The sequence below is a fragment of the Cervus elaphus genome, chromosome 30 (assembly GCF_910594005.1).
Source record: "Cervus elaphus chromosome 30, mCerEla1.1, whole genome shotgun sequence".
Classification (NCBI taxonomy): domain Eukaryota; kingdom Metazoa; phylum Chordata; class Mammalia; order Artiodactyla; family Cervidae; genus Cervus; species Cervus elaphus.
The window spans coordinates 51202522-51214358 of NC_057844.1; the positions used below are offsets into that span (position 1 = coordinate 51202522).

General features: G+C 43.0%; 1 protein-coding gene across 3 annotated transcripts; it reads left to right on the top strand.

Moving 5' to 3' along the window:
* The first annotated feature begins 29 nt into the window (after positions 1–29).
* CLN5 (CLN5 intracellular trafficking protein) lies at positions 30–11012 on the top strand. 3 transcript variants are annotated; one of them, XM_043891681.1, is made up of 4 exons: positions 30–616; positions 4341–4506; positions 5419–5644; positions 9775–11012. In XM_043891681.1, the coding sequence occupies exons 1-4, from the start codon at positions 444–446 to the stop codon at positions 9945–9947; spliced, it is 738 nt and encodes a 245-aa protein (XP_043747616.1). In that variant the 5' UTR covers positions 30–443; the 3' UTR covers positions 9948–11012. The 3 variants fall into 3 exon arrangements, with proteins under 3 accessions (XP_043747616.1, XP_043747617.1, XP_043747615.1); XM_043891682.1 differs by lacking the exon at positions 9775–11012 and adding an exon at positions 6709–7940; XM_043891680.1 differs by having other exon boundaries at positions 306–616; positions 7947–9970.
* Positions 11013–11837: the final 825 nt, after the last annotated feature.

Here is an 11837-nt window from a genome sequence, read left to right on the forward strand (position 1 = left end):
AACCCAAAGGAGCCCAAAGCTGGCTTTTCTGTGCTTTTGCTTTTCGTGGTGGTTGCTGGGAGCAGACGCTCCAAAGGAGCGCAGCCGTGAGGCCAGCAGAACTCGGCATTACGAGTCAGTCAGAGAAAAAGGGTTCCTGTTTGGCCTGCTCGGGGGAGCTGGACCGGAGTGCCTTCCGGGTCGCTCAAGTCCGGAAGCCGCCCCCGCGCAGGGCGCCAGGCAGGAGCAGAGCCTCGGCGGCTCCGACACCCTGCGCTTTGTTCCCCGGCGCTCGAGGAGGCGGCGGGAGCCAAGTGGACCGAGCCCTCAGCCCCGGCGCGCCGGGCAGGGGGCGGGGCCGCGGGTGGACTGCCGCCCGGGTCTCGGGTTCTGCGCATGCTCCGCTCGCCGGCTCTCCTAGGTTTCGGGGCTGGGGAGGCGCCGCCCGCAGCGGCAGCCGTCACATGGCGCAGGCGGGGAGCGCCGGTCCGGGGGCCTGGGGACGGCGGGGCGCGGGCGCAGGTGCGGGCCCGGAGCGCGCGCCTTGGCGCTGGGCCCCCGCGCTGCTCTGGCTGGCGGCGGCGACGGCGGCGGTGGCGGGCGACGCCTCCCGGCGCCAGTGGCCGGTGCCCTACAAGTGAGTGCGCGGGCTCAGTGGGGCTGGGCGGGCGCGCGCGCGGCCGAGGTTCTCCGTCCAAAGTGCGTGTGCGGCTGGGCTGGGAAGTTGTGCCCTGGTCGCGAGATCGTGTGGGGGAGGCTCCCGGAGACCTGAAGGCGCAGCGAGGAGCGTAGTGGAGAGCTCCGGGGGCGCGGCTGTTTGTTGCACGATGCCCTGGGGTCTTTCTTCCTCCCGGGACCCTTGAGCCAGTTCCAAAGTGACTGTCCCGAATCGTGGGGGGGGGGGGGAGGGACTAATGTTATTTCGTCGCGTCATTTTCGGATACAAATCGCTGACAATTTGAATAGTTTGAGACTTAATAATGTATTTTCTACCGTGTCAGGTCCAATCATTAGTTATCTTGAGTGCGTAACATTTGCACGCCCAGTTATCAGTTAACCTAGCTCTCTTGGGACTTCCGTTTTTAGCACTCAAAAGTTGGGTGTCTAGGGAATCCCCTCGCCACGTCCCGTCCCCCCGCCTCCTGGGTGAGTGGCCTCATCTGTCCACAGTCTTCAGCCAAAAGGTAGAACGCTTGTCTTATGCTGTGGATGCGGAGATGAAGAAAGCGTGTTTGAGCCTTTGAACTAGAACAATATTTACGTAGCCTAATTATCAGAGGTGGCTAAGCAGAGAAAAGGAAGATAAAGTGTCAACATCAGGCAGGGGAAAAACCAGCAGCTTTCGAAAATGCACACCTCTTTCGGATGACAAAATAGCGAGTTGGCAGGCAGGATAACCTCCTGGTCGCGAGCGAGTTCTAGGCTCTGACCGCAGCAGATCGAGTCAGGCCCCATCATCACTAGCTGTGTGATCTTGGGAAAGTCGCTCAGTATCTCTGTGCCCACATATCCTGAGTCAGTAGGAATAGTAGTTACTTCAGGTTTTACTGTGGTGGTTACATCTAGTAAAGGCCAACCAGCATTTCAGACTGGATACAATATTAGTGTATTCTGCTCGCTGAATGGCTTCCTGGGCCTTCTTGTTTTGCTTGATATACATGAAGAGAGAAGTTTGAAGCTGGTTTTCTTGAGAATATTATTAACAACAAAATGTTCCCAAAAAAGTAAAAATTTAATATTCAGTAAAACAAAGAAGAGATTGAAGTCCAAAACTACTTGATTTACATTGCTTTAAGAGTTTGAAATGTTAAGCACATGCCTTCATCTAACCCTCTTAATAAAATTTTAACTTTATTATGTTCACACTTAAATTATACTTTTGAAATTACCATTGACCTAAATTTGATTTTGCTGTAGGCAGGTTTTGAAACCTATGTATGGTTAACTATTCATTTTTAAATCAGGTAAGCACCTATAAAACAGATAAAATTTTAGGTGAGTTAATATTTTTGTCTAAATCAAGATTTAAGCTTTTTAAATTAGACATTTTTGTTGATGTGTTAGGATTGTGAAGTAATAGATCTGGGGACTTCCCTGGCAGTCCAGTGGCTAAGACTTCACCTTCCGAGGCAGGGGTGCGGGTTCGATCCCTGGTCAGGGAGCTAAGATCCCGCATGCCTCACAGCCAGCAAACAAAACATAAAACTGAAGCAATATTGTAACAAATTCAATACACTTAAAAAAATAAATGATCCACATCAAAAAAAAAAAATCTTAAAAAACAAAACACAGTAGGTCTGGCTAGGGCCTCATAGATCTAGGATTCTTAAAGGACAGATGAAGTGAAGTGAAAGTAGCTCAGTCGTGTCTGACTCTTTGCGACCCCATGGACTATACAGTCCATGGAATTCTCAAGCAAGAATACTGGAGTGGGTAGCTGTTCCCTTCTCCAGGGGATCTTCCCAACCCAGGGATTGAACCTAGGTCTCCCGCATTGCAGGTGGATTCTTTACCAGCTGAGCCACAACGGAAGCCCAAGAATACTGGAGTGGGTAGCCTATCCCTTCTCCAGTGGATCATCCTGACACAGGATTCAAACCAGGGTCTCCTGCATTGCAGGCGGATTCTTTACCAACTGGGCTATCGGGGAAGCCCATAAAGGGCAGATAGCAGCTTGTTTCTCCCTTTCCTCTCTCTCTCTGGTGCTAGATACGAAAGGTGTGTAGTGAGCACCTGCTGATCTCAATTCACTGATCTCACTCCCGCTGCTACTGCCATGGCCTTCTCGGGCCCCTTCTTGATGCATTACTGCCCTGACTTCCTCACTAACCTCAGCATTAATTTGTCTTCCCTCCCCACCCTCTTCTAATTCATAAAATGAGGTTTATTTTGGAGCAAATTCAGTTTTATCACACCTGCTACTTCAGATCCTTTAAGCCCCTACCTGGGCTCAGCCCTCCCCAGTTGTGTGGCTCTGCAGGGGGGGTGTTCAGTGTCCAGGCATACCTAGTTGAATTACACTTCTCAGATACTGTGTTTTCTACAAACTGAAGATTTGTGACAACATTGTGTTGTCAGATTTCTTTTTTTTAGCAATAATGTATTTTTTAATTAAGGTATGTATGTTGTTTTTTGTAGACATAAAACTGTTACATGCTTAATAGACCACAGTATAATGTAAACATGATTTTTATATGCACTGGGCTGGGAAACTAAAAAATTCCAGTGACATAGCATTATTTAATGTACTATGGTGGTCTGGAAGCGAACCCACACCATCTCCGAGGTGTACCTGCATTAGCTCAGAAGGACAGTCCCTGCCTCCTCATGCACTCACTTCTCCTGCCTCGAATCTTGAATTCCAGTCATAACTAATCAGCGGCTCAGCCGTAAAGAATCCGCCTGCCGCTCAGGAGCCACAGGAGACATGGGTTTGATCCCTGGGTCAGGAAGATTCCCCTGGAGGAGGGCATGGCAGCCTACTCCAGTATTCTTGCCTGGAGAATCCCATGGACAGAGGAGCCTGGCAGGCTACAGTCCATGGGGTCACAGGGTCGGATGCAACTGATCACACACCCAGTAGCACATACCCTGCTGCCCTTCATCACTTGTTTAATGTCTTGCCAGCTGCTACCTCCCCTTGAGTAGAGGAATAGCATTTTATGTTTTGTTTCCCTCCTTCCTAGCGTAACAGTATATCCGCAATAAATATTGAAGGAATTCCCCCCCACTGACTGTGTGCGTTCAGTTGTGTCCAACTCTTTGCAACCCCATGGACTGTAGCCCACCAGGCTCCTCTGTACATGAGATTTCCCAGGCAAGACTATCAGAGCAGGTTGCCATTTCCTCCTCCAGAGGGTCTTCCTGACCCAAGGATCGAACCTGCATTTCTTGCATTTGTTTCCCTCCTTCCTACCATAATATATTCCTAGTAGCAGATTCTTAATAGAAAATATGTTCTATTTAATAATGATAATCTTTGAATAATGTTAACATATGGAATGTTTGGGAAGTTAAATATCATTGAAAACTACTCTTTTACTCAAGAAATGTCTGTCTACTAAATAAGATGTAGAGCTATAAACATTTCAGATATGGTCCCTGTCTTCAGAATTCTCACAATGGAAGCAGGGAACTGGGAAGCAGGCAATTATCAGTGCTTTTAATGTATCATTTGCTATTAAAGACTCATTGGAGTTTGTTCATAGGATAACAAAAGTATATTTATACACTATGGGCAGAATTTTGGATATTTTTTCTAAAAATGTTACAGCGAAATTAAGATCTAGATTCTAAGATGTGTGAGAACCAAATTCCTCTTGGAATTTAAGTTGATGATTTTTTTTTTTTTTCTTCATTAGACGCTTCTCCTTCCGTCCGGAACCAGATCCTTATTGTCAAGCTAAATATACTTTCTGTCCCACTGGTTCCCCCATCCCTGTGATGAAGGATGATGATGTCATTGAAGTCTTTCGATTACAAGCCCCAGTGTGGGAATTTAAGTACGGAGACCTTCTGGGACACTTGGTAAGGCTGCATCTTGACCTTGTAACTAGCTAATTAAGTGATTTGATTAAGTGGATTTGAGGGAATAATCACTATTCAAAGGATTGGTTTTAGATTATGTTCCTTGGTGTTCCTCTTCAGTTCAGTTCATAGTTCATTCACTCAGTCGTGTCCGACTTTTTGACCCTGTGGGCTGCAGCACGCTAGGCTTCCCTGTTCATCACCAACTCCAGGAGCTTGCTCAAATTCATGTCCATCCATTTGGTGATGATGCCATCCAACCATCTCATTCTCTGTTGTCCCCTTCTCCTCCTGCCTTCAATCTTTCCCAGCATCAGGGTCTTTTCCAGTGAGTCAGTTCTTCGCATCTGTGGCCTAAGTTCCTCTGCAAATGTAAAATGAGCAATCCAGAAAACACCAGGTTTTATGATGCTGACAGTAATCAGTGCAGTTACTTTAATCCCTTTTGGTATTCTGAACCCAAACCCAATTCCTGTACCCAGATCCTAGAAAGAAGGAAAGAAGGAGGCCCAGAGCAGGGGACAGGGCAGGTGGGAACCACTTCCTGTTCAGTCCCTGTTGTGCACACTTTTCCTGGGTTAGCTCACCATCTGAGCTTCTCGTCACCTGAGAGGTGCACAGTGTTCCTGAGCCTGTGGCATGGAGACTTCTCTTACTCATTCTAAGCTGTAAGGAGATTCTGAACACGGCCACATAGCATGCAGCCTTCCTGAGATGAGCCACAGTGGCCAAAACCAGAGTGGATAAGGGCTGGGAGTTTAGGAGCCATGAAGTGGATGTGAGAATAGCAATAGGGAAGGGAAACAGTTGTTCTACTCTGTATGCACTTCTGGTATTGCATTTTCTCCTCTCTGGCTCCTGAACCAGTGGTTACTTCCCAAATGCTTTTATACATATATGACCTTTACACAGAAAATTATGCACGATGCCATTGGATTCAGGAGTACTTTAATGGAGAAGAACTACACAATGGAATGGTATGAACTCTTCCAACTTGGAAACTGCACGTTTCCCCATCTCCGACCTGAAATGAACGCCCCTTTCTGGTGTAATCAAGGAGCTGCCTGCTTTTTTGAAGGGATTGATGATAGCCACTGGAAGGAAAATGGGACGTTAGTTCTAGTAGCAACCATATCAGGTAAGTTTCCAAAATATGGCAGGATTAGATGATTGAATCAGTGTCCCAGTGACAGAAATGACTTTCATTGAGGCCTCTCGGTAATGTTCTGCTCTTTAGAGGTCAATTTATAAAATACACTTCCTGAACTACTAACCTTTGACCCAAACTATTATTCATGCAGATCTTCACCTTATCATATCTATAGATTATCTTCTCTATTTTCATCATAAAAATAAATGATAAGAAACTTCGTACAGTTAAATTGGACTTTCTAAACAAAAAATAATAGACTTAAATCTGTTTCAGAGGTGACCACTAGTTTGTTCTCTGAATCTATGGGTCTGTTTCTGTTTTGTTTTGTTTGTTTATTGTTTGGATTCTACATACCATATGAAGTCATATGGTAACTTGCCTTTCTCTGTCTCAATAAACATAGTATCCTCTTGGTCCATCCATGTTGTCACAAATGGCAAGATTTCATTTTTTTTAATGGCTGAATCATATTCCATTGTATGTATATGCCACATTTTCCTTAATCATTCATCCCTTGATGGAAACTTGTATTATTTCCTTATGTTGATTATTGTAAATAATGCTGCAGTAAATTTAGGGGTGCTTATATCTTTTCAAGTTAGTGTTTTCTCTTCATTTGGGTAAGTACCCAGGAGTGGAATTACTGGATCATAGGGTGGTGGTTTTTAATTTTTTGAGGAACCTCTATACTGTTTTCCATAGAGGCTGCACCAATTTAGATTCCCATCTACAGTGCATGAGGCTTTCCTTTTCTCCACATCCTCACCAACACTTGTTGTTTGATGTATTTTTTTTTTTTTTTTTTAGTTGGAGGTTTGATGTCTTTTTTAATGATTCTGACAGGTGAGAGGTAACATCTCATTGTGGTTCTGGTTTGCAGAATTGGTGTCTTTTAAATGTAGTCTGGGACTCTCTAATTATGTATTGTGCTGTTTTCTTTTTTTCCTATTTTCTAATTGATGTGCCCCAAACCACCCCAATCATATAAAAGTCCATCTCTCTTTTAACAGTGCTCAGTATGATAAATGACTCCCCTTCTTTCATTCCAGGCCAGCTCACATCTCTCCTTTCTCCATATCCACCTACCTCATTATCTGCAAAATCTTCCTTCTGACATCACAGTATGACCATATGGACAAGTGATCATTGTTTATTCTGTAAAAGAGTCTGTAGTATGCTAGCACTTAAATCTTTTGTTATCCATCTGCCTTGTGATTAATCCTGTTCGTTGACCTGTTTTCATGTTACCAAAGACTGTTTTGAAGCATTCTTATCTCTTCATCACAAGCAGTGGCTTTTCAGAGTTGGAGAACATTAAGAATGGTATCCTCAGTTCTAAGAAAAGAGGATTTATATTATTCTACAAGTTTAATTCCATAAAGTTGATAAAAGCCACTCTATTTATCCTATAGGACTTGAATAGTATTGATTTTATGGACTCAAGCTGGAGTAACCTAAGAAAGAGTCACAAACAGTGACAAAGTAAAATGTTGGGGTCATGCTGTTTTAGTCTCAGATGAGGTTGTAACCATGCAGAGTTTAGTATCTTGATAACATTTGGAGAGATCCCTCTGGTCTGGTACAAGGTGGTAGGAGAGAGTGTTAGCCATCCTGGAGTCTACATAATCCTTGAATTTGGTCAAAACTATTTCCAGTTTAGTTGATTCACTGGAAGAATCTGTGTGGTGGGTAGAAAGTTTGTAAGCAGACTCCCAGTAGTCGCATGTACAGGCAGAAAGGGGAGATACTAGATATTCAAGGTGGATGGGGTATGGGCTTCCTTCTCAAGGAGCAGTTCCTTGGACAGCAAATTCATATCTTATGCATACTTTGTTTTGCATAAAAAAGCTTCATGTTTCAGCCTCCTAAGTTCTTCGTACACTATCTTGGCCCCATTCACTCATTCCTTTTCCACAATTTTTCCCTTGCTTCCTTTTACTCTTTTGCTTCTGAATCCAAGATTTGTTGAGCCGAGCAGAAAACGAGGGCTTCAGCATGTATGTAATTTAGCTTTTGACTGTAGCTTAAATGGTTATAGAATTTGTATTTTTTTATACACCTGTTATGTCTAATGTTTATAGTTCAGAAGTATCTTGTGCCTTGAAAAATGAAACAAAAAAATTGGCTGAGCATGGATTTCTGTTGTAAGATGCAGGTTTGGAAATTCAGAAACTGTAGTTTATTCAAGTATTTATGGCCTAAGTCTGGTTAGAACATTTTACTTAAAACTAACATCATCAGCTTTAATTATGTTCACATAATTTTTGTTTTGTTTGTTTTTAACTAGGAGACATGTTTAACAAAATGGCAAAGTGGGTAAAACAGGACAATGAAACAGGGATTTATTATGAGACATGGACTGTCCAAGCCAGCCCAGAAAAGGGGGCGGAGAAATGGTTTGAATCCTACGATTGTTCCAAATTTGTGTTAAGGACCTATGAGAAATTGGCTGAACTTGGAGCAGACTTCAAGAAGATAGAAACCAACTATACAAGGATATTTCTTTACAGTGGAGAACCTACTTATCTGGGAAATGAAACATCTGTTTTTGGGCCAACAGGAAACAAGACTCTTGCTTTAGCCATAAAAAGATTTTATTACCCTTTCAAACCACATTTGTCAACTAAAGAATTTCTGTTGAGTCTCTTGCAAATTTTTGATGCAGTAGTTATACACAGGGAGTTCTATTTGTTTTATAATTTTGAATATTGGTTTTTACCTATGAAATCCCCTTTTATTAAAATAACATATGAAGAAATCCCTTTACCTAACAGAAAAAACAGAACACTCTCTGGTTTATAAAACCTTAAATCTACTGCTTTTCTTTCTACCAGCACATCAGTTTTTCAGGGAGTGGTTTTACAAATGTGGGATTTCTTAGGCCTTTCTTCCTTGGGGCAGAAAGCTAACATACTCATGGGCAGCATTGCTTGCATAATGGTACCTCAGGAAATTTTTTGGAAAGCTGTAAACTTTTACCATATTGGCCAAAGTGAACCCCTAAGGTGATCTGGATTTCAATCTCCAAGCCTTCATTCATATGGAGAATAGGATCTTTGGACTCAATGTTACATTGTGGATATGGTGTGCCAAGGCTTAAATTAAAATACCCTTGGTGACATTCTCAGGGTGGGAGCTACTTTTCAAGGTATGATGGTTACGCACTTTCTCATTTAATGGACTTTATATAGCCTTTTAAACTTCAGGAACCAGGTCTTGCAGTTTGATTTTGTTGTATTCACTTAACCTTAAAGCGTAATTTGGACACCATAGCTGGAGTGGTTGTGTGCAGATGCAGTAAAATCAGTGGTAAAGAGCACAGATCTCCAGCTAACATTTCAGAACTAGCCAGTAACCAGCAATTTGTGATTTAAGCAACTTAACATTTCCTAACGTCAGTTTCCTCATCTCTAAAGCAATTCATCTGTCAGGACTATTGTCAAGACTGAAGCCATGTGTAGTTTGGCCTAGTGAGGTCACAATAAGTGGTTAACTGTAATGACTAATCAAAAAAGAAACTGCCATCCTTGATCTTGTCTCATGTGGTTTACATGCCAGTCTCTCCTGATTTTGTAATAACCACTCAGACTTTGAACTGGCAGCTTAACGCTCTGCACTTCTTCAAACATACAGGTCGTGGAAGCACCTGACTGCATGTTATGTCTGGGTGAACAGGCACCCTCTTAACTCCTTCACTGCCTTACAGTCCTTCCGCCACACACTAAAGCTGCAGCAGTAGAAGGAGTTACACTTCCCAGAGAGAGGGCAGGTTTTTGTCAGGGATCACCAGGTAGCTGTGCTTCTCTTAGGGCCCTCAAACAAGGTGTCAAGGTCCTTCAAGTGTCTGATGATCAACTGAACACCTTATTTCTATTCATGGGAAAAAATACTAGTCAGTAAAATGATGCAGAGATCAGAGGAAACAGTCTGGATTTAATATTTAAATATACCAATCCTATTCTGTTTCTGCCCACATTTGAGTACTTCCTAAGAGGTTAGCACATTGAGTTTTTATAAAAAGCCTAAGCATAGGTACTGTTTACATGATTCAAATGAGGAAACGGACCTTTCCACAGCTACCCAGCTGGTGGTAACGGAGCCTCATTTTGAATCAGGTTCTGCTGACCGGATGGGATGCACTGTCGAGCAAGGTTTTTCAGCGCTACTCAAAGTGTGGTCCTCAGACCAATGCCTGGACCAAATGTGCCTAGCCCCGTATGTTACTGGTCTGCGAGGAGGTACTCTGAAAGCAACTTGTTGGACTAATTTTGTTTCTGTTGAATCTTAATAAAAAAAAAACTGGGGCTTGTACTTTGCTTTTCTTTCACTTGCCTAGAAATTCATAAGTCAACTTCAAAACTAGCTCTGAAACACAGTCTGAAAACAAAAACCCAGGCCTTTAGCACAAGTAGCACCATCATGCTGATGCCTGCTGCAGAGAGGGCGTCTTACCCACGTGCACACAGAGAACTGCGCTCACTGCCTCCCTTCAGCCGACTCATGTGAATAGCGTAAAAGGTTCCTCAGTACTTTTGCTTCTAACCTGCTGGATGTCTTCACAGTATAAGAAAACTTGGATTCTGCACTATCACCATCTAGTGGCTAAAAGCAGGCAGTGTCAGCTCCTACAATCTCAGGACAACTGTTCTGGGAAACTGTTTTGGACTCCAGAACTGCACTGGGGTAACAAGCAGAATTCCTGTGCTAGGTTTGTGGTAACTGTAAGTCACAGGACTTTGCTGCAAAGACAAATGAGCACATCCATACCTGGGACCTGAATGCAAGATTCTAACAGTCATATGCTTCCCTGGTGGCTCAGGTGGTAAAGGATCTGCCAGCAATGCAGGAGACCCAGGTTCAGCCCCTGGGTTGGGGAAGATGCCCTGGAGAAGGAAATAGCAACCCATTCCAGTATTCTTGCCTGGAGAATTCCATGGACAGGGAAGCCTGGCAGGCTGCATTACAGTCCATGGGGTCTCAAAGAGTCAGACACGACTGAACAACACACACAAAAAAAGCATTCACAGTTTTCTCTGTTCCTAAGAATACCAAGTGAAGAAATGCTATGAAAGTGACATAGACTGAGATGACTGCAACAGTGTACAACATTCATGTGAGTACTGCTGAAGAACTTATCAAACCTGCCAACCATACTTAGAAGATGAAGGCTTTGAAGTAGAGATGATTCAGGAACAAGCTTTTAAAATAAATGATCATTGGGAAACCAAAACACAAGCCAGGCAGGAATTTCCCAATTAAATTTTGCTGTCATTTGAGCTACTATGTAACTTACATGTGATTTCTGTTTTTCTGTCAAGTTGTAAATGTATAAAATTTTGTCTATGAAAAACCATTTAGTTGCAGTTTGAGTTATGTTACAGCTTTAGAATAAGTATATCCTCCCTCATTAATTCTGGCTCCATATTAGGTCAGAATACCCACAAAGTGTCATCATTTATAGCTAAAGGAGAATAGTCAAAAGGTGAAAATAACTCAACACTTTAAATATTTGGGACTTATAGAAAGAGCAGCATTCTCAAACCTCACACATACTTTTCCCTATTCACAGCAAATGAGTTGGCCAAAGTTTGTTTCCAGCATCTTCCTCACATTTACCCTTTTATTGTCCAAGTAGCATCCTGGTCCTCGATCCTTCTGTGTTTTCTATTTAAAATAAGACACTGTTAATCATATATTCTTTTACTGGACTAATTATTCTAAGGATAAGCTCTTAATTCACTTTGGAGTAAAAGGTTTTGTGTTCTTTTTCATGTATCATATGATATGTCTTTTTTTTTTTTTTTAAAGGAAAGTTGGGTATCAGCAAGTGGGTAAAATTTTTCTGGCTGCTTGGTAACATTTAACTGGCTTCACAGATAAACTGGGCTGGACTCTATGGAAAGATAGAGTGGAGCCTGTGAAAAAAGTGTCAGTCACACTGATTCTTTCCGACCCCATGGACTGGGGCCCATCAGGCTCCTCTGTCCATGGAATTCTCCAAGCAAGAATACTGCAACAGGTAGCCATTACCTTCTGCAGGGGATCTTCCTGACCCACAGATCAAACCAGGGTCTCCTGCATTACAGACAGATTCTTTACTTTCTAAGCCACCTGGGAAGCCCAGAGCTTATTTATAGCTTATTAAAGGACCTAGGTCCAGGCCTGAGCCTTCTTCATA